Source organism: Rhea pennata, chromosome 23, assembly GCF_028389875.1.
Source record: "Rhea pennata isolate bPtePen1 chromosome 23, bPtePen1.pri, whole genome shotgun sequence".
In the NCBI taxonomy this organism is placed as follows: Eukaryota; Metazoa; Chordata; class Aves; order Rheiformes; family Rheidae; genus Rhea; species Rhea pennata.
The window spans coordinates 6,831,119-6,856,028 of record NC_084685.1 but is presented as its reverse complement, the minus strand read 5'-3'; the positions used below and the strand labels follow the sequence as shown (position 1 = coordinate 6,856,028).

At 73.1% G+C, this 24,910-nt stretch overlaps 1 protein-coding gene across 1 annotated transcript; it reads right to left on the bottom strand.

Annotated features, from left to right (window-relative positions):
* Window positions 1-681: 681 nt before the first annotated feature.
* ADGRB2 (adhesion G protein-coupled receptor B2) lies at window positions 682-20,098 on the bottom strand. The gene is made up of 31 exons (XM_062593929.1): window positions 19,276-20,098; window positions 15,447-15,530; window positions 14,893-15,057; window positions 13,877-14,041; window positions 11,868-12,032; window positions 10,966-11,130; window positions 10,774-10,875; window positions 10,583-10,689; window positions 10,269-10,463; window positions 10,077-10,145; window positions 9,842-9,950; window positions 9,590-9,757; window positions 9,211-9,379; window positions 9,024-9,126; window positions 8,870-8,913; window positions 7,485-7,611; window positions 6,669-6,772; window positions 6,328-6,430; window positions 5,789-5,939; window positions 5,599-5,668; window positions 5,430-5,496; window positions 5,243-5,328; window positions 4,594-4,692; window positions 3,658-3,829; window positions 3,493-3,588; window positions 3,270-3,309; window positions 2,531-3,189; window positions 2,161-2,196; window positions 1,554-1,658; window positions 1,332-1,385; window positions 682-1,139 (listed from the first exon to the last, which is right to left on the bottom strand). Exons 1-31 carry the CDS (start codon window positions 20,087-20,089, stop codon window positions 942-944), a joined length of 4,791 nt encoding a protein of 1,596 aa, XP_062449913.1. The 5' UTR covers window positions 20,090-20,098; the 3' UTR covers window positions 682-941.
* Between the last annotated feature and the right edge of the window lie 4,812 nt (window positions 20,099-24,910).

Here is a 24,910-nt window from a genome sequence, read left to right as displayed (position 1 = left end):
GCAGCCCCCTCCCGGGGCGCGCGCCCCGGGTCCCTGCCGGGTGCCGGGCGGCCGCTGGCGCCTCCCCGGCGGCGCTGATCGGGCCGAGGCGGGTTTCCTCGACAGCGCGCCCCTGCACCCGCTTTGATGTCGCTCGTCTCGCAGTCGCGTGCCCAGACCTGCGCTGACGAGCGCGAACTGCCGCCGCGGCGAGGGCCACGGCGCTGCCCCGGCACCCCGAGGGCCCCGCTCTGCAGCGGGCAGCAGCCGTTCCCCGGGGGCAGAGGGTGCCCGGGGGCTCGGCGGCAGCGAGGGCTGCTCCGAGGGCTGCTCCGGGAGCACCGAGGGCGCCGCGTTAGCCGCCTCCGCAGCTGCACGGCAGTCTCCTCCCTCCGAAGTTACGGATCACTCGTAGATTAATTACCGGGTAATTTACTGCTCTTGGCTCCCGCGGTACGAGGCTCCTCTGCGAGGCGGAGGGATGCTGCTCGGGCAGCGGGCTCCCCGCAGCCGCGAGCCGGGGCACGCCGGGGCCCCGGGACACGAAGCACCACGCCGCGGCCCCACGGCACCACAGAGAGTGAACTTTTATTTCCAACAATGACAGCACCTGCCCCGTGGGGTGGGGACGGTGGGGAGAGCCGGGAGGGGGGCCGGCCGGAGCGGCGGCGGGCCGGCCCCGGGCTCCCCGCCGGCGGCGCGGCGCGTGCACACGGTGCACTGCGTGAAGAAACATCCCGGTAGAAAAGAACGACGCTCCAGCTCCCTCGGCGGCCGGTCCTGCCCCGTGCACGCGTGCGCGAGCGTGGGGGGTGCAGGGAGGTGCGGGGGGCCCCCCGGCCCCGCGGAGCAGGGCGGCCGGCGGGCAGCGCGGTCCCTTCCCCCGCGAGCCGCCGGGGAGGGCACGGCGCGAACCGCGGCGGCCGGGCTCGTGCTGCCGGCGGGCACGGCGCCCCGGCGGCTCACACCTCCGTCTGGAAGTCCCCGTCGGCCGCGTCGAGGCTCGCGCCGGGGCTCTCCCAGTCGGCGCGGCGCAGCTCCAGCCGGTCCCGCTGGGCGCTGGGCAGCGAGCCCAGCGTCATCGCCTTGAACGTGCTCCAGGGCTTCGGCGGCGGCGGCGCTGCCGGCGGCGGCCGCAGCTCCTCGGGGCCGGCCGCGTCCTGCGGGGCGAAACGGGGTGCTGGGGCACGCGCGGCTCTCTGCCGCCGGGTGCACGCAGGGCATCCAGCACCCAGCACCCAGACCCGGGGCGGGGGAGCCACCCTCCTCCTCCGGCCCATCCCGGGGTGCTCTGGACCCCCCGGGCCCGTGCAGGATGGGGCGCATCACCCCCCGGGCCCCCAGGCACTCACGGTGGCCGTGCTCTTCTCCCCGCCGCCCGAGGAGACGCTCCACCGCTTCTCTCGCTGCGGAGGAGACACAGCCCCGCTCAGCGCTCGCCCCACAGCCCTGCACCTCCCCGGGGTGCTGCGTCCGCCCGCAACGCCCCGGCTGGTCCCCGGGGCAGGGGGGGTGCAGAGCGGCGGGGGGAGCAGCGCTTGCTGCAGGGCGAGACGCAGCACCGGGGCCCTCACCTTGGAGGTGCCGGTGGCCGGCGCCCGGTACCGGTCCAGCGTGTGAAACTTCTGGTTCAGCTCGTGGTAGAGCTCGGAGTGGCGCTTCCGCGTGTGCATCACCTTCTGCCGGGCGAGAGGGGCCCCGCGGCGGCGGTGGGTGCCTGCCGCCGGCACAGCCCCGCGCCCCGGCCCCCCCCCTCGCTCGCCACCCCTCCGGGGCACCCCCTGGGGCCTCTGCCCCGCGGTGGCACGCCGGTCAACGCACGGGCTTAGATGTCACGCTGAGCCCCTTCTCGCCAGCCGAGCCCCGCCGGACCCAGCCTGCCCGTGAGCATCAGCTCCTCCCGTAAAGCCAGCTAAAACCCTCCCGCTCCACACTGGCGTTTTAATCAAGAGCTAATGCTCTTTATTGCCTGGTATCAAACTCCTCGGAGCTTGGTTTGCTCAAATCCGACCGGGGCTGGGGGAGAGGTAACCAAGGAAAAGGTGCTTCGCGCCCGCTGCACCCGCGGCCGGCTCGTGGGGCCGGGGACCCCGGCGCCGCCCCGGCAGGGCGAGGGACAGGCAGCGGGTGCCCGTCCCGCCGCGGCGCTGCCAGTAATCCCGACCGCGTGGCAGAGCTTACCTCAAAATCCAGATCAGAGTATCGCAACCTCTTCCTCTGGCGGGGGACGCACAGGGCCCGGAGCAGGGACGAGGCAGGGAGGAGACGGACAACAAAACGGAAAGGTCCTTACACACCGGGCAGGCGGGAAGGCGAGGGAGGGCGCTGGGCTGCGCCGCGGAGCCCGGCCAGCGGCACGGGGCTAGCGGCCGGGGTGGGGGGACGTGCCAGCTTCTCCACCCAGGGAGCAGAGCGAGCCCCAGGCGAAGGACAAGGCGAGCACAGGAAGGGGGCAGCACGCTTGTGCGTGCTCGTGCATGCTCTCCGCACCCTGGGCCTCCCCTCCCAGGCGTTTCCCCTCCCGTGCACGTCCCCGGGTGCCCGCGCTCACCTCCAGGGACCCCGCTTTCATCGCCGAGCCGGGCACGGTGCGCGGCATGGTGCGGCTGCGCTCCGAGAGCTCCGAGGCCAGGATCTGCCGCACGGTGGGATGCTGCTTGAACTGGAGGCCGTAGGGATGCTTCAGCGTCCCGTAGGGCTGGTTCAAGTTCACGTTGATGTGGTCCACCGAGACGAAGCTGGGGTAGGCGTCCCCCTCGGCGCCGGGGCGCCCCTTCCCGCCGCCCGGCCCGTCCTCGGCGCCGGCGCTGAGCTTGCCTTCCTCCCGCGGGAAGGGCTTGAGGCTGGCGGTGCGCCGCGGCAGCACCATGTAGTCGCTCTCCAGCGGCGGCTCCTGGGCCCGCAGCCAGCCGTACTCCACGGGCCGCAGGCTGCTGTCCGTGCACAGGTACACGGGGCCCTGCGCCTCCAGGCCGACGCTCTGGGCCGGCGGCTCGCCGAGCTCGTTCAAGCCCGCCACCACGTTGGGCGTCATCTTGGGCACCTGGACCAGGATGCTGGCGGGCGGGATGTTCCCGGGCAGGCTGGAGAAGCCCAGGCCGCCCTCGGAGCTGGTGTTGAGCTTGGGATCTTCGTCCCCATCCAGGGAGATGCGGGACAAGGTGCCCGTGATGGTGGCGGGGTTGCAGGTGTTCACCTCCTTGAAGAGCACTGCGGGCAGGGAGCGGGTGAGCGGCGTCGCGCCCGGCACGGCCCCGCCGCGCCGAGCCCTCCCCGGGCAGAGCCCTCACCTGTCTGACACGCCAGGTCAACGTCCTTTTCAAAATCTGTCTATAAAAATACAGAAAGAGGGGAAAAGAGAGACAGAGAGAGAGAGAAGAGAGGGGGGGACGGGGAAATGAATGCATCTCGGCCAGCGCCGGGGCCGCGCCGCGCGCCAAGCGCAGCCCGGGTGCACCCCGCCGCAGCCCCCGCCGGCGCAGCCCGGCGCGCCGGGCCCGCCGCCGCGCTCACCAGGATCTGCACCTGCCCATTCTTGCAGGAGTCGGGCGAGTTTTCGTTCTCCTCGCTCCTGCACACCCCCACCTGGCACTTCACCACGTCCTGGACCTGCGGGGACAGGGCCGGTCACGGCCGGCGGCCGGGGCAGCGCCCGCGCCCGCGCCCGCCCGCTCCCACCTCTCGGCGCAGGAAGCCGTGCACGGTGATGATGACGAAGCCCTGGACGGAGTTGAAGACGGCGAAGAGGACCTGGAAGAGGATGGAGCGCCGGTCGGTCATGGCGAGCACGGCCGACATCCAGGTCAGCGCCAGCAGGGGCAGGACCACGCAGGAGCTCCACAGCGATGCCCTGGGGCAGGGAGAGAGGGGCCGGGTGAGCCGGGCCGGCCCGGGCCATCCCGGGATAACCCCCCCCCCCACCTCCGGCCGGCCCCATCCCGGAGCGGCGCCCTTCCTCCCCGCAAGCTCGGCCGGGCTGAACCGCGCGAGGGGGCAGGCAGCGCACGGCGCTGCACGGAGACGCGGAGCTCGAGCGCGCTGCAGAGCCCGAGCGCGGCCGTCCGGCACCCGTCTGCCCCCCTTCCTCGGCCCCTCCGAGCCCGGAGCGGCCGGGCGCTCGCCGAAAGACGGGGCTCCCCCGCCTGCACCCCGAGCTCCGGGCACCCGGGGCCGCCCACACACCGTGACTCCGGCCTCAGGAGTCACCACGGAAAAGGGGGGTTTTAGCAGCGCTTTTTGGAGCTGCTTCTGTTCCAGCCAAACCCCAGGGCCCCGGCGGCAGCAGCGCGGCAGCAGCGTCCCCGGCCCGGCCCCGGGGACACGTCCCGGCGCCGGCACGCCGGGAAAGGGGGTCCCCGGCGCCGCGCCGAGCCCGGAGATGACGTGAGCTGCGGGAAGCCATGCAGACGTGATGGCCGCGGAGGAGGGTGGCGGGCGCCGCGGGGAAGCGACCCGAGCGCGCAGCGCAGCCTTCTCCCCGCCGGCGCCCGCGGGAAAACGCTGCTGCCGGAGCCCGGCCGCGGGGCTCCCCTCGTCCCCCCGCCCCGAGGGCCCGGCGCGGCGGCCGCGGGAGAAGGCTGCGGCGGGGCGGCGGGGCGCGCGGCGGGCACTAACGTGGCGTTGCTGGCGGCGGCGGCGGTCACGGCGGCGCTGGACACCACGCCGCACTTGGTGCATTTCAGCAGCAGGCTGCCGCAGGGCGGGGGCTTGGAGCTGCGCGCCCCGCGGCGGCCCGCGCCGGGGGAGCGGGGCCGGGGGGGGCGGGACGGCGGGGACGGGGCGCGGCGTTGGGGGGGGGCGGGCGGACGGACAGATGGATGGACGGATGGATGGGCACAGGCAGAAAGCGAATGAGAAAAGGAGAAAAGAGAGAGAGCTGGGTTAGTCGGCGGGCGGCAGCAGAGCTGTTAAGGACTAGCAGCGGGGGCCAAGCGCGGAGCGGGACGGGGCGCGCGGCTCGGCCCCGCCAGCAGGGAAGGGGCTCCGCGGCCCGCAGCTCCCCCCGCCCCGGGGGCGGCTGCTCCCCCCGTCTGCTCCCCCCGGCCCAGCGAGGGGCTGCAGCCCACCCACCCCCCCCCCAGACCTGGCCCCCGCCGCCCACAAGCGAGATGAAGTCTGCCCCATCCTCAGCCTGCCCCGGCGGAGCCCCCGCGCCCGCGGCGCAGCCCCGGGGAAGGGGGGGGGGGAGCAGCCTGCCTGCGCCCCCCGCGCCCTCGCCGGCCCCAGGGACGCGGCCCCCGCCGCGGGGCTGCGAAGCACTCACCCAGCTCGCTGCTTTTTGGACTTATCTGAAATGCCGTCGCGGGACATGAGCTTGTTGAAGACGATGATGCCGACGAGCATGTTCACCTGGAGCCGGAGAGGCCGGGCTCAGGGCCGGGCGCGGAGCCGCCCCGAGCCGCGGCGGGGAGCCGGGGCGGGGGCGGAGGCGCCGCGCGGGGCCCACCTACCAACACGATGACGGCGGCGGGTCCCACGAAGGCGTAGAGCAAGCCGCCCTCCAGCGAGAGCCAGCAGCTGCGGGGAGGCAGGGGGGGACGCGGCGCGTCGGGGGCGGCCCGGGCTCCGGCGGCGGCCCCGCGCCCCTCCCGCGCCTCCCCCCTTCCCCGTCCCACGTACTAGCTCGCCGTCCCGTAGCCTTTGGTCCGCGTGAAGCCGACGGAGACGGCGACCACGAGGGCCGGCAGACCTGGAGGGGGAGGAGGGCGGAGGAGCCGGAGCTGCGGGGGCGGCGGCGCGGGGCGCGGGCGCCCGCTGCAAGGCCGGGACGGAGGCGCTCCCGCGCCGCGCCGCCGCTTCCCTTCCTTACCCCAGCCCAAGCAGAGGAAGCGCTTCCTGACGAGGCGCGTCCGGAGCCGGCCGATCACCGCCAGGTAGGACTGCCAGGCCTCCGTGAGCACCCAGCAGAAGGACGAGAGGAAGAAGAAGTGCAGGAAAGCGGCCGTCATGGTGCACACGCCCTGCCGGGGCACGCGGCAGGTCAGGGGGACCGGGCCGGCGGCGGCACGGTGAGGGTCTCCCGCGCCGCCCCCCTCCCCGGCTCCGCCGCGGCCGTTTGGCACCGCGGCGGCGGGGCTGAGCGGAGACCGTCCCTGCACACCGCCCGGCATCGCGGCGGTTAAACGCCCGCGCCGGGGCTGGGTTTGTGTGCAAACCGCCAGCGCTAAGAATTTAATCCCAAGATTGAGTTAATCCAAATCAAATCTGCTCCTCGGAGCCAGCGGGGCCGGCGCGGCCAGCCGCGGAAGACCAGGCGCGATCGGAGCAGCCGCGGCGCTCGCTGCCCGGTCCCCGCGGGGACCCGCCCGGGCTCGGCACCGCGTCCCCGGGCCGCCCCGCCGCGCTCACCTTGCTGAGCATCTGGGACTGGCCCACGAGGATGAGGACGTTGGAGGCCAGGATGGAGACGCAGAAGTTGAGCAGGATGATGGAGCGCTCCGACTTGATGAACCTGCGGGGCAGGGAGCGGCGTGGAGCTGGGGCCGTGCCCGGCCAGCCCGGCATCGCCCGCCCCGGCGCCACGAGGGTTTATTCTCTTCCAGGAGCGACGTATTTAACCGCAGCGTGGCTAAGCCTGTGCTGGCGCTGCCCCCCCCTGCTTCGCCACCCCCTCCCCACGTCGGTTCCCGTCTCCCCGGCTGCGGACGTGCCCGGCGCCTCCGGGGTGTCCCCAGCGCCCGCGCTGGCACCTCCAGAAGGCAGCGTAGATCACCAGCAGGGTCAGCAGGGCCAGGCAGGAGACAGCGCAGCCGATCATCAGCGGCACCGACGGGGCGCCCGAGGGGTCCATGGCCTGGCGGCGAAGCAGAGGGAGGCTGAGACCGGCCCCAGGCTGACACCAGCCTCTGCACCCCCGCGGCCGCCCCCCGGGGACCCCCCCCACCCCTCCCCGCCTCGGGGTCCCGGGGGGCGCTGGGGTTGCCGCGGCTCGGCGCTGCCACGCCGCATTCCCGGGCACCGGTGCCCATCTCCAGGCCGACGGGGACGCGGCCGGAATCGCAATGGGGGCCGGGAGGGCCCTGCCGGCGCGGCTGGCGGGAAGGGGCACACGCCAGGACGGCTCCTTCCCGTGCCGGGGCGCGTCGCCGTCGCCGTCCCCTCCTCTCCTCGCGCACATCGTCGCCCCGTAAGGAGCCCTGGAAATCGCTGCGGCCCGGCAGAGCGCAGCCCTGGGGCGCAGCGGGGCCGGGGGAGCCCAGGACGCTTTTGGGGCCGCTGCAAACCCCCTTCCAACGCTGCCCGGCATCGCGGGGTCCCGCCCATGGGGCTGGGGCACCTGCAGGCAGCGCACCCCCCTGCCCCATCCCCATCCCCACGGGGACCCTCCTGCTCCTCCGACGGGCCCGGGCAGCACCCGGCTCTGCAAAGCCGCGGGTGCCCGGTGGGACCCCTGTCCCCCCTCATCCCCCACCACCCCCCAGCGTGGGAATCGCCTCCTGGGCGAGAGGCATCGCTGGCGACCCCGACCCGCGGGGCTCGTGTCTCCCCCCGCCCCGGGCACCTACCAGGTCTCTGGGCAGCTGGGCGAGGACGGCGAAGGTGGAGAGCTGGCTGCACTGGCACTTGGTGTGCGCCGGGAGGGTCTCCAGGGTTTGGCAGCTCTCCGCGTCCCAGTTTCCCAAGCCAGCATCGCTGATTAATGGGGCGAGAGCGAGGGAGAGAGCAATTTGAAATGATCAAACGCGCGCGCAGCCCACGGCCCCTCGCGCCTTCGCCGACTTAACCCTTCGCTGGCACCCGCCCGCGGCGAGGCCGGGAGACGGGTTAATCCCCCGAGCCGGACCGGGGGCCAGAGCCACCCCCACCTGCCCAGACCCCCCCGTTGGTCCCCCGGGGGAGCAGTGCAACGCGCGGCTCGATCTCTTCTCCCCCTCCAGGCCGCGGGGGCCAAAACGCGGGACGGAGGGGACCGAGGGACGGAAGGTGGCCGGGCAGCGGTGGCTCCGCCGGCGGCATTGCTCCGGGGGCACGCGGGACGGAGGGGGCACGTCTCCCCCCAGGGCCCCCGACCGGCTGCGACGCGGAGCACCCCCGTGCCCCCACGCAGCCCCACATCCTCCCCCGCCGGGCGCTGCGTGCGCCCCGGCCCACCCGGCCCAGGACGGCGGTGGGGTGCCGGGGCAGCGCCGGGGTCTCGCTGCAGCCCCTCACCCCGGATCAGGGCACGGCGGTGCCGCTGAGGCCCCCAAGAGCCACCTACGGCTCTTTGCAGCCCGGCAGGAGCTGCAACTCCCGGAGCAGAAACCTGCTACTCCCAAAGCCAAATCTCCCCAGGGAGGGCACAAAGTGCCCCCCAAGCCCCTAGGGCCGGCTGAACCCCCGGCTGCCGGCAGGACTGAGCCGGGCGATGGTGCCCTGGCGCGGGCAGCGGGGCCGGCCGCGCCGCGTGGCCATAGCGGTGCTGGCAAAGCAGCCCCAGCTCCCAGCGAGCCGTGGAAACGGGGAACTGGGTCTGTGGGACCGGGCTGGATCAGGCCCCAGGCCAGCCAGGGCCGCGTCCGCCGCGGGCCAGGCTGAGCCCCGCCGCGCTCGTCACCGTCCCGCTCCTCCCTGCGATGCTCCAGGCACACCCGGCCTCCCCAGTGGGGCCGTACTGGAACCAGTAACCCTGAGCCAGAGGCACAGGGTGGGGGGGGGGGCAGAGGGTGCGCAGCGCTGGGGGCGAGGGGGCCGGCGCTGCTCGCTCCCCCCGCCGTGCCCTACTTTCCAGCTCGCCCGCCAAAGCGCCAGGCTCCCGCGCTAACAAATCGCGTCTGGCAGGCGGGCGGCATCCGTCGCCGGCGGCGCGAAATCGATCCCCGGCGTTAGCGGCGCCCCGGCGCTCGGGGCCCCTCCGGCTGCAGCGCCAGCGGGGCCCCGGCCCCCCGCGCCTGCCCCGCGCCCCACTCACGTCCTCGCGTAGTCCCAGGCGACGCACTGCGGGTGGGACGTGCCCTGCGGACGGAGCGGCGGCTCAGCACCTCGCCCGGCTGCCGGGCCCCTTCCCGGCACCCCGGCCGGCGCCCGGTGGCTCCGGACCCGCGGCCGGGGGGGGACGCACTCACGTTGACGACGTGGGAGAGCTCCACCAGGACGAGGGGCGCCGCGGGCTTGGTCGGCGGGCGCACCGTCACCGTCAGCACCTTGGAGGTGACGGCCAGGGGCGTCCTGCGGGGACGAGGTGCCGGCGGTCACCGGGCTCCGCGCCGCTGCCGGGGCTCGGCGCGGCCCCCGGGACGCGGCCCCACTCACCTGGGCGGCGGGAGGATCAGCCCCAGCGTGCGGTACAGGACGGCCCCGATGACGAAGTGGGACGACTCGTCCATCTCTGCAGAGAGGACAGGGAGAGCGGCGCTGAGCCGGCGGCCGGGCGCGCGCCGGTGCGAGCGCGCAGCTCTCCCCGCGGGCGCCCGCGCGGCGGCTCCCCAGCACCGGGCACCGGCGCGCACGGACGCCCGCGGGCGCACGGGGGGCCACGTGCACGCTCACACGCGCGCGCTCGAGCACGTGCTCCCGCAGGTGCAGACCCCAGCGTGACCGCTCACGCACGCGTGTTCACACACGCTCGCCCGTGTGCACGCTCACACCTGCGCACGCTCACCCACGCGTGCTCACTCCCGCGCACGCTCACTCCGGCGCAGCCCTGCCTTACCGGCGGAGGAGAGGCTCAGCACCTCCTTGGGGATGAAGAGCTTGTCCTCGGAGCTGCGGGCCCAGTCCTTCATGCCCCGGCGCCCCTTCATGGGGAAGTTGATGTCGCTGGAAACGGCGGAGACGGGCTCCCGCTGGATGCTGATCACTGGCGGGGCAGAGCGGGCGTCACGGGCGGCCCGCGTGTCCGCTCCGGCCCGCGGGCCTGCCCCGGCTCGGCCCCGGCTCTCACCCAGGTTGTCGGTGACGATGAGGGAGCTCTGGAAGGCCTTCAGCGCGTCACCCACCAGGTGGATGAAGTCCTCCACCACCTTCATCAGGTGCACGGAGCCGGGCGAGACCTGCAGGTGCAGGAGAGGGCCCAGCTCCGGCAGCGGCCGGGAATGTGACCGGGGGGGGGCGGGTCGTCCATGCCCAGGTCCGGCCCCCCGCTCGGGATGCCCGCGCCAGCCCCTTTCCCGCCTCACCTGCTGCGCGTCCTCCCACTTGTCCCGGTTCTCCGCGTCCACCATGTAGCTCACCACCTGGAAGAAGCGCTGCGGAGGAGGGGGGTCAGCGGGGCTGGGGTCCGCGGGGTCCCCGCCACCGGTGCCCACCTGGGCAGGGGACCGCGGCGCGGGGGCCGACGCCACGGCGGCGGCGGGACCCTGGCCCGCTACCTGCACGTCCTCGGAGGACGGGGTGTAGGTGGCCCTCTTGAAGGTGTCGGTGACGTTGCGCAGGATCTCCACGGAGAAGAGCAGGTCCCCGCTGTAGTAGGTCTTGCGGGCCACCAGCTCGAGCAGGCTCCGCACCACCTGCGACATGCCCTCGCCCGCCAGCACCCGCTGCCCCTTGGCCAGGTGCTCCCGCAGCTCGGGGGGGGGGGGGGAGAGAGGTGTCACCCACCGCCACCCCGGGGTCACGGCGGCTCGTGGAGGAGGGAGGGGAGGAGGGAGGGGGGGCCGGGCTCCGCGCCCGAGCGTGCACCTACTGAGAGATGCAAGTATCGGTACTCGTGGGAGACGCAGCGGGCGAAGCTGGGCAGCCCCCAGTACGCCACGCCGTGCGCGTTCAGCAGGCACCGGCGGCTGGCGGACCCTGCGCGGCAAACACAAGACGGGGGCGAAGGGCTCAGCCGGCGCCCCGGCACGGCCCCCAAGCCCCCCCAGCGCCGGCCCTCACCGGTGGCGTTGGGCGGACACTTGTTGTAGATGATCTCGCCGGCGGCGGTTTTCTTCCAGGTCATCAGCATGACGTACTCGTCCTTGCACATCTCGTGGTAGGCTGCGGGGAGGGCGACGGCGCGGCGGGTGACGGGCGGCCCCGGCCCGGGGGACGGCCCCGGGGCCGCGCCGGGCGGCAGCCGCCCGCTACCTGGGCACTTCTTCTCGTTGCAGGTCTTCACCTCCTCGCCGGTGCCCTCGCAGGGGTAGCCCTGCACGCCGGTGCCCTCGCACATGCGGAAGCGCCGCTGCCAGCCGGTGTCGCAGGTCTTGGAGCAGAGGCTCCAGTGGTTCCAGGGGCCCCACTTGCTGTCGGCTGCAGGGCCGGCAGCGCCGTGAGCGCCCGGCCGCGGCGCCGGCAGCGCCGTGAGCGCCCGCCCGTGCAAAATCCAATCTTCCGCAGACTATTAAACCCATCGATCGGCAATTTAAATCGCGTCCGAACCGGTCGAGACGGGTGCCCCCGGGCAGCCCGCCTGCTCCGGGGCGCCCTTGGCACGGTGGCGGACCCATCCGGACACCCAGCACCCGTCTCCCATCGCGCCTGCGGCCGACGTCGGGGGAAAGGGGGGGGGGCGGGAACGCGGGGTCCGTCCCGGGGCCCCTCGGCACGCGACGTGTCCCGGGACACGGGGGCCGCCGGAGCAGGGAACCCAGGCGTCCGGCCCCGAATCCCGCGCGTGACCCGGAGGGACACGCGGCGCCGGCGGGTGCTGGCTCACAAACCCCCTCCTGCTTCCGAAGCCACATCGGCGGGAGGACGGAGGCGGCGCTGCGTCAGCACCGGGGTCCGGGCTGAGCTCAGCACGGGGTGAGTCAGCCGAGGCGCGGGGTGGGCGAGCGCGGGAAGGGGGGCTAAGGACACGGCACGAATCCCCAGCTCTTCCGGCTGGGATGCGACCGGGCGCGGGGGAGGACCCGGCAGGCGGGAGACGGCTGCGAGTCCCCGGCGTCGCCCCCGCGTTCCCGCTCCCCACGCAACCGCGTCCGCCGCGGACGGGGCGCGCGGGGGTCTCGGCCGCCGCGCCGCCGCGCGCGCCCGCGGGGCCTTACTGGGACACGTGGGGTTGGAGCACTCCCTGGCGTCGGCGTGAGCCCCCCGGCACTCGGCCCAGCCGTGGGCCGAGACGCTGCACTTGCGCGTCCGCTGCTGCGTCCCGTTGGAGCAGGTCACCGAGCAGCGGCTCCAGGCGCCCCACTCCAGCCACTGGCCCTCCACTGCGGGGAAGCACAGGAGAGCGCCGTCAGCCCCCGCCGCCGCCCCGAGCCGCGGCCCCCGCCCCGACCCGCGGCTCCTCGCCTCCCCTCCGTGCAACGGGTCCAACCTACCGGCGCCGCCGGCTCCGCTCATGCCAAAGCAACCCAAAGGGGGCCTGTCCCCAGGACCGGCCCCTGCACCTGCAGCAGCTGCTCCTACAGCCCTGCTGCACAGGAGCGCCCGGCCCCGCGGCATGCCCACGCCGGCAGGGCCCACCGTGAGCCCCCGGCGCTGCTCCCTGCCGCAGTGCGAGCCCCCGGCGCTGCTCCCCGCCGCAGTGCGAGCCCCCGGCGCTGCTCCCTGCAACGCTGCGAGCCCCCAGTGCTGCTCGCCACTGCAGTGTGAGCCCCTGGCACCGCTCCCTGCAACGCTGTGAGCCCCCGGCGCTGCTGCCTGCAACGCTGCAAGCCCCCAGTGCTGCTCCCCACTGCAGTGTGAGCCCCCGGCACTGCTCCCTGCAACACTGCGAGCGCCTGGCACCGCTCCCTGCAACGCTGCGAGCCCCCAGCGCTGCTCCCCATTGCAGTGTGAGCCCCCGGCGCTGCTGCCTGCAACGCTGTGAGCCCCCGGTGCTGCTGCCTGCAACACTGCAAGTGCCTGGCACTGCTGCCTGCAGTGCTGCGAGCCCCCGGCACTGCTCCCTGCAGCACTGCAAGCCCCTGGCGCTGCTCCCTGCAACGCTGCGAGCCCCCAGCGCTGCTCCCCACTGCAGTGTGAGCCCCCGGCGCTGCTCGCTGCAACACTGCAAGCGCCTGGCACTGCTGCCTGCAATGCTGCGAGCCCCCGGCGCTGCTCCCTGCAACACTGCAAGCCCCTGGCGCTGCTCCCTGCAACGCTGCGAGCCCCCGGCGCTGCTGCCTGCCCCGATGTGAGTCCCTGCTGCTGCTCCCTGGCAGCTCTGTGCGCCAGGGCGGGCAGGTAACGTGCTGTCATATGGTTACACCGCTCCAGCAGCTCTACGGAGCAGCCAGTCTGCATGGCAAAAGCCACACGGCGCCGCGGGCAGCGCATCCCTGCCGGAGCCACGGCGGCGGGCCGATGGGGTGAGACCCGCGCGGCCAAGGTGCGCCCTGTGCACCCCTTCACCACGCGCTCCCCGGCTCCCTCCTGCTGCCGGTCAGTCTCCGGTCTCGCCACGCCGCACACGGGTCCCACACGGCCCGCCGGCCCCGACACGGCGTCCCCGGCCACCGCCGCAGAACCACCTCCGCGGCCACCAGCACCACGCCGGCCATGGAGGGACAGAGACGGCGCTGCCCCCCCCGTGCACAGACCCACTCGCAGCCCTGGCACCTTCGCCACCTCTGCTCCGCCCTCTGCTCCGAGCAGGAGCAGAAACGACCCCCGGCTCCTCGGCGGGGGATGCCGAGCGGCCGCAGCAACGCCGAGGCGGCCACGGGCCACGGCTATCGCGCAAACGGCGACCCGAGCGGGCACAGCATCCCGCGGGGCGAGGGCCCGGGGCGTCTCGGTGCGTCGCCCCCGGCCAGGCTCCCGCTCGGCCCCAGCGTCTCCTTCTGCCTCCGCCCGGGTTTCCAGGCTCGCGGCCGCGCTGCCGGCCGAGCCCGGCTCCCCGCGGCGCTTCCCGCGCTCCTCCCGGGAGCGAGCCTCGCGGCGGGACGGGGCGTCCCGGTGGCCGGCGCGAGACGGCACGGCCGGGTTTCCCGCGGGGCGGGAGGCTGCACCACCCGCCCGGTGCCCCGCACCGCGGCCCCTGCGCCGGGAGCAAGCCGCTGGCTCTGCCCCGCGCCGGGGGCGAGAGGAGGGGAGGGAGCGAGGCGGAGGAGGGGGGAGAGGTACTAACCCGGGCAGATCGCGATATTGCAGGGCTTGGCCTGCACGTCGGGGCCCTCGCAGGCTTTCCCTCCGTGCTGCGGGGCCACGCACCGCCGCGTCCGGGTCCTGGCCCCTCGCCCGCAGGTCACCGAGCACAGGCTCCACGGGGACCACTCCTCCCACGCGCCGTGAACTGCAACACAGCACAGCGCGGTCACGCGGCCGCCCGCCTGCGGCGCCCGCCGGGGAGTGCACGGGCACTCCCCCTCCTCCTCCTCCTCCTCCTCCTCCGCCGAGCCACCCGGCACCGAGGGGTGCTGGGCATCAGAGACCCCTCGCGTCCCGGGACCTGGGCACGGTGCCCGGCTCCCTCCATCTCCCGCTGGCTCCGGCTGCCTCTTCCCTAAGACCCCGGCGCGAATCCCAAAGGTCTGGCGCACAGGCAGGTGCCGCCGCTTTCTGCCCCGCTCCGGTCCCCGCGTCCCTGCCGGCAGCCGCGCGCGCTGCCGCGCCACGAGCCGCGTCCCGATGGACGCCCCGCGAACGCCAGCGGCGCTGCCCGACGCCTCGCGGGACCCGGGCCAGGGTCCCCGGGGCCCGGCCGAACCCCGCCGTCTGTCCAGACCCCGCAGGAGACGCACAGACCCCGCCGCGGGCATGCGGGCAGCTCCTGCGTGCACCCCACATCGCCGCACCCGCCGGCGCAGGCAGGGACGGCGATCGCTGGCCCCGGAGAGCTCCCTGCCCCGGGCGCAGGCACCAGCCTGCCCCGGACCCCCGGCCTTGGAAACACCCAGGGCCCTGGGGAAGCCTCGGCATCAAACGGGAGCCGGGAGGGACAAGCTGGGTGCCCGGGGGAGAAACCCGCTTCCCGCGGCCGCGCCGGCACGGCCGGACCGAGCCAGCGCCACCCCTGCGACCCCGCCGGCACCGCCAGCGTCGCCCCGTCTCCAACGCGGGAGGGACCCGCGGAGCCCCCAGGAGACCCCCCAAAACGCGTGTCCCTGCTCTCCCCGGCCCCCCCCCTCCCAGCGCCGCCGGTACCTGGGCAGGTGGCCGTGTTATTGCACGTCCGCGTCTCCCGCAGCAGCCCGCTGCACAGCGTCCCGTAGGGAGAGGAGACGCACGAGCGCGTCCGCACCTGGGAGCCCTGCCCGCACGTCAGCGAGCAGACGCTCCACTGGGACCACTCCTCGGCCGCGGGGTCCCCTGGGGGGAGACGCGCGTGAGCGCCAGCCGCGCCGCCGCGGCCCTCGCGCCGCAAGCCCGGAGATGCCGCGGGCGGGCGGCGCGGCGCGGCACGGCACGGGCTTCCCGGCTGCGTTCGCCAAATAAATACGTTTGAATGAAACAATTAATGGATTTGGCCGGTTGTTGGGTTTTTTTCTTTTTTTTTTTTTTTTTGTGCTTTGCAAGCCTTGGAGGTAGGTGAGAAGGAAAATAAATGAACGGAGCAGATTCAGGCAGCGCGCGGGCCGCGAGCAAACGAAGTCGCTCCGTCCTCGACGCCCCGGCTGCGGCGCAGACGCCCGGCCCGGCGCCGCCTCCTCGCCGCCCCCCAGCTTCCCCCCCCCCCGGCTCCGGCACCGGCGCCGTACCTGTCTGGGCCATGTAGACGCCGGGCTCGTCGGCCGAGCGGGGCCACTGCGTTTTCACCTTCTGGTTCTCCTCGACCCCATCGCCTGCGGCAGAGAGAAGGGCTGCGGTGAGGGGCGGCCCGGCGCGCAGCCCCGCGGCACGCCGCGCCCAGCGTCGCCCTGCTCGCAGCCCCCCGCCTCCGCCTCTCCCCTTCGGTCCGAAACCAGCCCGAGGAGACGGAGGTTCCCGGGGGGGGGGGCGGCGCATGGCCCCTTGCCGCATCCCCGCCGCACCCCAGGGTGCCTGCATCCCCACCGCACCCCAGGGTCCTTGCATCCCCGCCGCACCCCAGGGTGCCTGCATCCCCACCACACCCCAGGGTCCTTGCATCCCTGCTGCACCCCAGGGTGCCTGCATCCCCGCCACACCCCAGGTGCTTGCATCCCTGCCGCACCCCAGGGTCCTTGCATCCCTGCCGCACCCCAGGGTGCCTGCATCCCCACCACACCCCAGGGTCCTTGCATCCCCGCCGCACCCCAGGGTGCCTGCATCCCCACCACACCCCAGGGTCCTCACATCCCCACTGCACCCCAGGGTGCCTGCATCCCCGCCACACCCCAGGTGCTTGCATCCCTGCCGCACCCCAGGGTCCTTGCATCCCTGCCGCACCCCAGGGTGCCTGCATCCCCACCACACCCCAGGGTCCTTGCATCCCCGCCGCACCCCAGGGTGCCTGCATCCCCACCACACCCCAGGGTCCTCACATCCCCACTGCACCCCAGGGTGCTTGCATTGCCACTGCACCCCAGGCTCCTTGCATCCCCGCTGCACCCCACGGCGCCTGCATCCCCAGGGTGCCCGCATCCCCGGGGTGCCCACATCCCCGGCGTGCCCTGCCTGGCGGCGGGCACGAGCAGGGCGCCGCGGGCCGGCTCCCTCGGGGGGGCTGAGCGGAGCGGCTCTCCCCTCCCCACTTAGCCGACTGCTGCAGCGAGGTGGCACAGATTTATGGCTCGGCTCACCAAAAATAACAAGAGATCCATCACGAGCGCTTGCCGTGAAATTAACTGGCACGCGGAGGGCTCGGCGGCGAGGCGCGCTCCGCCGCCGGCGCGGGGCCTTCCCCGGCCGCCCGCTCCGGCCCCGCGGGCGCCGGACCCCAGGCGCCGAGGGTGCCGCTCGGGGCGCCGCGCCGCCCCCGCCGCAGGGCGCGCAGCTGACGCGCGAGCCGCTGCCAGCGAGCACCGAGCGCGCCGACACTTATCAGCGCCGTAGAACAGACCCAAATTTACTGACTTTTGCCTTCAACTCGGTCTTGTCCTCGGCGCCCGGCCCGTTCCCGCCGGAAAGGCGCCGCGCAGCTGCAAAGGGCGTAGCCGGGCCGCTGCCGCCCGCCGCGGCGGCCGCGCGGCACAAACCTGCGCGAGCCCGGAGAACACCATAAATCCAGGGAATACACGAGGGTGCTCTCCCCAGCTGTGCTCGACACAGGCTCCAAATTCAATTGCCTTCGGAGAGCGCTAAATCGCCGGGCGTCACCGCAGGGCCGCCCGCGGCGCGGCCCCGGCCCCGCGGCACGCGCAGCCCTGCCGCCGCGGCTCGCCGCGCTGCCTCGGTGCAAGGGAAGGGGCGTTTTCCTGGGATCGCAGGAGACCCCGAGCAGTGCCGCGGTGCCGCGCGCCCCCCGCCCCAGCGCCGTGCCCGGGGCCGGGCACCCGGCCCGCGGCCCCGGTGAGATCAGCGCTGGGCGCCCGCCAAGGCTCGGCGCACAGGCCCGGCATTCAGCGCCCGGGCGCGCTGAAAGGGGCCCATTCTTGCCGCGCGGGGCGCCGGCGGGATGCCAGCGGGGAGCCCGGGCGCGCACCCGCCTCGCCGCGCGAACGGCGCTCTGTGCCGCCCGCCGCGCTTTCGGGGGCGGCGGCGCGGGCACCGGGGCGCCAGCGAGGGCTCGCCCGGCACCGCCACGTACCCTTGCGGCTCGCTCTCTGCAATAACATTTTACCTCCGGGCGCCTGCAGGTTTTAATTGCATGTCAAACGTAATTTGGGGAAGGAACGAGAGTGCGGGCGCGTGCCCTTGCAGAGGATCGGCACGCCGCCGGCGCCCGAGCGCGGGGCGAGGGGCCCCCGGCGGTGACCCTGGGGCCGTGCCCGTGCCGCGGCGGCAGCCCCCGGCCCCTTCCCGCCGCGGCACGGGCAGCCCGGAGCTCCAGGAGCCCGCGGGAAAGCACCAGACCCCGGCCCTGAGCTCTTAATCTGCTGCAAAGAGTTGCATTTAAAGGGGAAAAAAAAAAAAAAAAAAACGAATCAAGCAGCTCCCCTCAGGATGAAGCGATTTATAACTGTGCAGCTGAAACGGCCCAGGGATTTATCCGAGGGGATCTGCCCATAATGACATTTAGCTCCTGATATAAATGCTAAAGCCCAATAAACCGATACATATACAGAGGGCCCATCACCCCCACCTCACCGGCGGCGGGAGAGCCCCTCGCTAGGCGCTGCGCCGTGCCGGCCAAGGGCGAACCTCTGGCCAGCCGTGGCCCCTCCACTGTCCCCCCAGCACGTGCAACCGGCCAAAATCCAAAAATCCCGCCCGGCACACGGGGCTGGGGAGAAGGGGGAGCGCTGGGGCGAAGCGGCTCCGCGCCGGGGCAGCCCCAGCGCCGCGGCCCGGCGCAGCAGGGGCGCCGGCAAGCACGGCTGCTTTATTTTCACTCGAGGTTCTTGCAATTTTGCAAAGAGCAAATGGCTTCATTCCGCCTGGTTAACAGCCCGGCCGAGCCGTGCCGCCGTGCCGTGACATCCTGCCTGGAATAACAAGCGCCCGGGCTGCAGCAGTCAAGGGTAATTTGCCACGGGAAAGGGTCATTTTACCTGCAAATTGTTTTCCGCGGCTCCCCCAATGCAGAGTGACAGGTCTCCTGCTCCGGGCGAGCGGTCGGGCGAGCAGCCGCCCGTGCCAGGGCCCCGGGGCTGCGCGGCTGGGCTACAACAGCCGGGGCCGGCTCGGCGCGGGCAGGCGCTGCGGGGCCTGCCGGAGCGGGCCAAGGGCAGGGCGAAGCCCCGGGCGAGCCGCGGGGGCCGCCGAGAGCCAGGATCCGGCCTTCGCACGGCTGCCCCGGTCAGTGCGGTGCTCGCACCGCGCGCGCCTCTGCGCACGCCTCTTCGCACGCCTCCGCCCCGTGCTGCTCGCTCCACGCACGCCTATTTGCACACCTTCACCTGGCCTTAGCGCTGTGCACACACCTCTTTGCACGCCTCCTCCTGGCACTGCTTGCACTGTGCACGCCTCTTTGCACGCCTCCACCCAGCGCCGCCTGCACTGTTCACACCTCTTTGCACACCTCCTCCTGGCAATGCTTGCACTGTGCACGCCTCTTTGCACACCTCCACCCAGCGCCGCCTGCACTGTTCACACCTCTTTGCACACCTCCTCCTGGCACTGCTTGCACTGTGCACGCCTCTTTGCACGCCTCCACCCAGCGCCACCTGCACTGTTCACACCTCTTTGCACACCTCCTCCTGGCACTGCTTGCACTGTGCACACCTCTTTGCACACCTCCACCCAGCGCCGCCTGCACTGTTCACACCTCTTTGCACACCTCCTCCTGGCACTGCTTGCACTGTGCACGCCTCTTTGCACGCCTCCACCCAGCGCCGCCTGCACTGTTCACACCTCTTTGCACACCTCCTCCTGGCAATGCTTGCACTGTGCACTCTTTGCACACCTGCCCCTGCGCTGGTCCCACCCTCCCCACCCGCCCCGGGGAGCGCGCACGGGCCCGACGGCGGGGGGGAGGGTCCCCCGGCCGCGCCGCCCACCCCCTCCGCGGCCCCGCGCCCCACTCACCGTGGTCGCCCTCGGGCCCGTAGAAATCGTTCGCATTCGCAGAATGCAGCTCGGGGAGGCAGCACGGGGCGCTGCCGGCGGGCGGCGGGGCGGCCCGCGTGCCGTTGCGCCGGGGCGCGGGCGCGCCGCCCGCCTGGCAGCTGCAGCCGGCGTGGGCGAGGGCGCAGCGGCGGCGGGCGCCGGGCGCCTGCAGGCACTCCTCCAGCCAGCGGCACAGCACGCTGCAGGTGAACTGGCTGGAGTTGTTGTTGTTGATGAGCAGCACCTCGACGACGCGGAACTCCAGCGCCTGCGGGGCCAGGAGGCGCGGGGCGGCCTCGGGCTCGGCCGCCAGGCACAGCTGCACGAAGTTCTTGTCGAAGTGCAGGAAGGTGAAGGGCCCGGCGCCCTCGCACAGCTCCAGCTCGGCCTCGCCGTCCTCCTCCTCCTCCTCCTCCTCCTCCTGCTGTTGCTGCTGCTGCTGCTGCTGCTGCTCCCGGGGACGGGCGGGCGGCGGGCTGGCGGCCGGGCCGCGGGGCTCGCACGTGTAGTTGGCCAGGTAGTGGTCCAGCGGGAGCACCATGGGCGAGAAGTGGGTGCAGACCTGCTCCTCGCGGTTGAAGCGCAGGTACAGCGAGTACTTGGTGGGGTCGGGGTTCTCCAGGGTCCAGGAGCAGCCCGAGGAGATGGTGGGGAAGAGGTCCTTGAGCGAGAAGGAGCCGTAGAGCACGCCGGAGGCCAGGGCGGAGCAGGCGCTGGGAGCCGGGTCGAAGCCCCGCGTGAGCCACAGGAGGGACGAAATCACAGCCAGTAAGAGGGGACCAGCAGCGGTCATCCTATGGCATTTGCCCTGCCAGGGAGACAGACGGACGGACGGACAGGCAGATGCTTACCAGGAGCCCCGCCGCGCCGCTGCCCCCAGCTCCCCGGTCCCGGCTCCCTTCCCACGGGGAAGGCGGCTCTGCCCCGCCGGCTTGGAGCGACCCGGCTCCCCGCGCGCGCCCCGGCAGGGAGCCGCCAGGCTGCTTCGGGGCTACGAGAAGCCTCCAGGCTCCTCCCGGTGCCGGCAGCAGCCCGGGGCCAGGCCTCGCGGAGGAGCCCGGGGCGACGTGCTCCGGAGGCTCCGGCTCCCCTTTGGCAGCGGCGTCCGCTCCCCAGCACAAGCCGGACAATCATCGCGGTACCTATTTCCCGGGAGCTCCGCCGGCTACGCGGCAGCACTGCCTCAGATAGCTTTCCAAAAACTCGTTAAGAAGATAACGCACGCGGCGGTGGCCTTATTAAGCGGGACCGGAGCTCGGCTCCGGCGAGGCCGCGGCAGCGGCACACGTGCCGGGCACGGCTCCGTAGCAGCCGTGGGCCAGCGCCGCGCGCCCAGACGGGATGCACGAGCTCCCGGGCGGATCTGCAGATCCCAGCGCGGCAGGGAAGCTGCCGAGAGCATCTGCACGTCCCAAACGCGGCCGAGCGCTCCGGCCCCCGGCGCCCCATAGCTGCCGCAGGTGCAACACGCCGGATGCCTGGATGCTCCGGCTCAACACACCGTCAGCACAAGAGATGCAAGGGACGGCACGGCCGGCCCCCTCCCGCGGCTCTGCTCCCCCTGCCATACCCTACCCTGGCGATATTTGTCCTCTTCCTCCTAAACCCTCAGCTCCTGCAGTGCCAACAGGGTTTTCCTGGAGTAAGCCACAAGCAACCCGGGGCGAAGGGCCCGGGGGGCAGAGGCTGGAGCCGCCGCGGGAGCAGCGGGCCCCCGGCCGGACCCGGGCGGGAGCCCCACGCGGTCCCCGACACAAGCCGGGGAGGCTTGGGGCGAGGGAACCCGTGCTTTTACGCAGCCGTTCACACCTCCAATTTATCTGGGCAACGGCCGGGGTGGCCGCGCACACGGGATGAGGGGGGATGAGGCTGCTGACATGCCGGCACGGCATTCCCGGGCTGCCTGGCACCCGTCCTCCTGCAGCGTTAGCCGGGACCCAGCGGCAGGCGGGAGCCCGGGGAGCCGCACGCAGGTTTTCCGTCGACGTTTCTAAAGCATCCATTAAAAAGCCGAGGCTTCCCGGCAGATCGCTTCCCTTCACCGCTCCGCGGGGATGGCAGGAGGCCGACGGCGGAGGAGAAGGTCAGGCGGGGACACGGCGCCGCTCTGCAGCGAGCTGCCGGGGCGCCTGCAGCCGGGCAGGGACGCGGCGCGGGGCTCGCCTCCCTCGCGCCCCGCGGCCCCGGCAGCCGTGCGGGACGGTGCTCCGGCCCCGCCGCCGCGTGCCGTCCTGCCCAGCTCCGAACCGGGCCGCGGTGGCGGTGCGCGGGGTGGGCGCTGGAGGGGCGCGCCGCGGGTCGGCAAAGAGGCTGCACGCGCACCCCGGCCACGCGCACGCTCCCCGGGTTTTACGCGCGTTGCAACGCGGGAAGCCGGCGCTCCGGTCGCTGCCGGACTGCAGAGGGAGCCCTGAAAACGAGCCGGAGCCGGGGCCGGGGCCGCGGCCGCCCCCAGCCCCGCGGAGCGGTGCCGGCGCCGTACCGAAGGCCGGGGCGTGCAAAGATCGGATCCGGTCTGTCTCGGCTCGCTCAGCGCTACCCTGGCTCCCCGCAGCGCTCGCTGCTCTTGCTGCGGTGAAAATATTTCATTGAGCTCAAGCTGGGCCCCAGAATATATTTAACATGTGGGGCAGCAAGTCGGCCCGGCAGGAGCTGCCGGCGAGCACCTCGCCACCGGCAAAGCCTGCCGCCCTCCCGGGAAAGCCATGCCGGCCGGGAGCCCCCGGGCACGCGCCCGCTGGGGAGCCCCGCGCTCCCGGCCATTTCCCGGCTCTCCGCAGGCTCCGGCCCCTGCAACGTCCTTTTAAAGTTACGGAGCCGGGAAAGCGCCTGGGCGCAAAGGACCCCCCGGGGCTGCCGCCTCCTCGGCGGTCGCAGGGAGGAACGGCGCCGGGCTCGGCCAGACGCCGGGGCCATCGGCCGCCCCGCAGGGACGCGGCGCGGAGGGACGCGAGGACCGAAGCGGAGCAGCCCCCTCTCCCGCCAGGCAGAGCCCGCGGCAAACAGCCGGAAAAGTGATAAACGGGCGGCATTAAACGGGGCTGGCACCAGTAATCTGAGAAACGATTAATAACAAAGTAAAGGAGATTTGGGTTTTAAGAGACACGGTTTTTAACCTGACAGTGTTCTTTTAATAGGCTGTATAAAATATACAGCCCGTGAGATCTGCTAACGCGGGGACGGCTCAGGACAAGGGCAGGCGCCGAAGGAGGGACCGAGCCGTCCCGCAACGGGCAGTGCCGACCCGCTGCCGAAACGCCGCCGTGCCCAGGGAGGAGGCGGGCGGCGAGGGGCCGGGCAGCCCGGAGCGCTTCCCCGAGCCCTGCGGGGAGAGTCCGCGAACCTCCAGCTCCCGGCGTCGCCGCTAGCGTATTTTATACGGAATCGGGGAAGCTCAGCCCTGCGGTGGGCTCCTCGCCCGCCCCGCGCCCGGCTCTGCCCTCTCGCTCCGGGCCTCGCCGGCAGCCCTGCCCGGGGGTGGCACGGCGCCTCCCCGTCAGCTCACCAACGCCCGGAGCCTTGCTGGAGTCACCGCGCTGAAATCCCGGCCGGCAGGCCTCGGCTCCGCGAGCCAGCCCCCCGAAAGCGCGCCTCCGCGAAGGCTGGGGTGCACACGCGCTCGCACGCCCATGTGCCAGGGAGCTCGCGCGCTCGCACGCCCGTGCGCCAGGGAGCATGCCTGCACACACGCCTGTGTGCCGGGGAGCTTGCGTGCTCACACGCCCGTGCGCCGGGGAGCTCGTGCGCTCTCACGCCTGTGCGCCGGGGTGCTCGTGTGCTCACACGCCCGTGTGCTGGGGAGCACGCGCGCTTGCACGCCCGTGCGCCGGGGAGCTCGCCTGCTCACACGCCTGTGCGCTGGGGAGCTCTCGCGCTCGCATGCCCGTGTGCCGGGGAGCTCGCCTGCTCACACGCCTGTGCGCTGGGGAGCTCTCGCGCTCGCATGCCCGTGTGCCGGGGAGCACGCGTGCTCGCATGCCTGTGCGCTGGGGAGCTTGCGTGTTCACACGCCCTTGCGCTGGGGAGCTCGCCTGCTCACACGCCTGTGCGCCGGGGAGCTTGCACGCTCGCACGCCCGTGCGCCGGGGAGCTCGCGCACGTGCGTACGCGCGCACACCCGCGCGTTCAGCAGGAAGAGGGGTTTGCTGCGCAGCTTCCACCAGGAACTGCCTAATGCTCCCGGAGCCCGGGCCCGAGCGCGTGTCCCCCCCCACGCACGCACGTCCCCTTCCCTCTCCCCTCGCACTCCCCCTCTCCCTCTGGCTTCCCCGGCACGCTGCCACCGCCTTTCCTGAAGAACGCGTGCTGGCAGCGAAGCGGAGCTGCAATTAACGGTGCTGGTTTGCCAGCCGCTGGATCGGGCGTGCTATCACTGGCAAGCACCGGCCTTTTTATTTATTTTACTTAACTGCTGTTGGTAAAACTCCACTCCAAAAGCGAGGCCGAGAGACAGCACAGCGAAATCTCCTCTGGGATTAGGGATTATGCTCTGCCAGGGAACAGCGTGTGCCTGCCTCCCGCGCCGCCGCTGCCGGGGGTCCCCGGGGGCCAGGGCCGCCGGGCACCGAGGGGCGCCGCGCACGCCGCTGCCGCGGCCTCGCCTTTCCCGCGGCCTCCTGCGAGCGGCTTCCCCCGCCCCGAGCCGCTGCCCCACCGGCTCAGCCTCCTGCTCGGGCAGGATCCAGAGCGCCGGAGCGCGCCAGGATGGCTGGGAGCTTTCCGAAGGGGAGGCGGCACTTGGAGCGCGGATCCCAGGGGTGCAGAGCGGGGATGGCAGCGGAGCTGCGGCTGCACCCGGGGTGGGGGGGGCAGTTCTGGCACCCACCATCTCAGCCAGATCCAGATCCACTCAGGGAAGCTCAGGGAAAGGAAGAGCAGCCCCGGCGCCATCCGCCTCTCAGGGGGTACCCAGACGGACCGGCCGGGACGAGAGCAGGGGGACACGGTGGCCGTGCCACCGCCAAGCAGATCAGCACCAGCGACGCTCGGCAGCCAAGCCGGGCGGCTCGGAGCCAGCCCCGTCCCCGCCAGAGGAAATGAGTTTGCAGGGCCTCAGTCCAAGCGCCCTGGGGACGTCCCCGCGTCGACGACGGGCAGCCCGGCGGGTCTGGGCGGCGAGCTGAGCCGGAGCCGCGGGCGCCCGCCCGCCCTCGGGGCCAGCATCTGCGGCGGAAAAACCACCGGTTCCTGCTGCTGCTTCTGTGCCGGCGGCGGGGGAAGGCGCTGGGCGCAGCAGCGCGGCTCCGACGTTTCCACGCTCCCGTCGCGCAGCACCGGGGCAGGGTTCTCGCTGCAGCCCGAGGAGACGGGGCGGAAGCAGCTCCGCCGGGAAGCGGCTCGCCGGAGCGCCCGGTGCCTCCGACCGCGCATCCATCGCCAGCAACGCAGCGGGGCAGCCGCGCCGGCAGGAAGAGGCGCTCGGCTGGCGATCGCTCGAGGTGGCGCCGAGGGGAGCTGGAGCCACCCGGGTAGCTCGGCCCGGGCGGGCGCGCGGCGGCGAGCGCGGCGCAGAGAGCGCGCCGGCGGCGCCGCGGGGCTGCCTCCGGAGCCGTCCTGCAGCACAGACCAAATTTGTACGATCCAGGCTCCTTGCAAACTGCGTGGATCAAAACGG

Bases quoted from the DNA above. Each gene is read 5' to 3' on its own strand.
- ADGRB2 (XM_062593929.1), bottom strand. From the start codon at position 20,089: ATGACCGCTGCTGGTCCCCTCTTACTGGCTGTGATTTCGTCCCTCCTG. The intron at 3,830-4,593 runs GTTAGTGCCCGC...TCCCTGCCCCAG, and splicing joins GCCGCCGCCAGCAACGCCAC to GGCATCGCTGTGGAGCTCCT. The intron at 1,659-2,160 runs GTAAGCTCTGCC...CTCGCCCGGCAG, and splicing joins ACTCTGATCTGGATTTTGAG to AAGGTGATGCACACGCGGAA.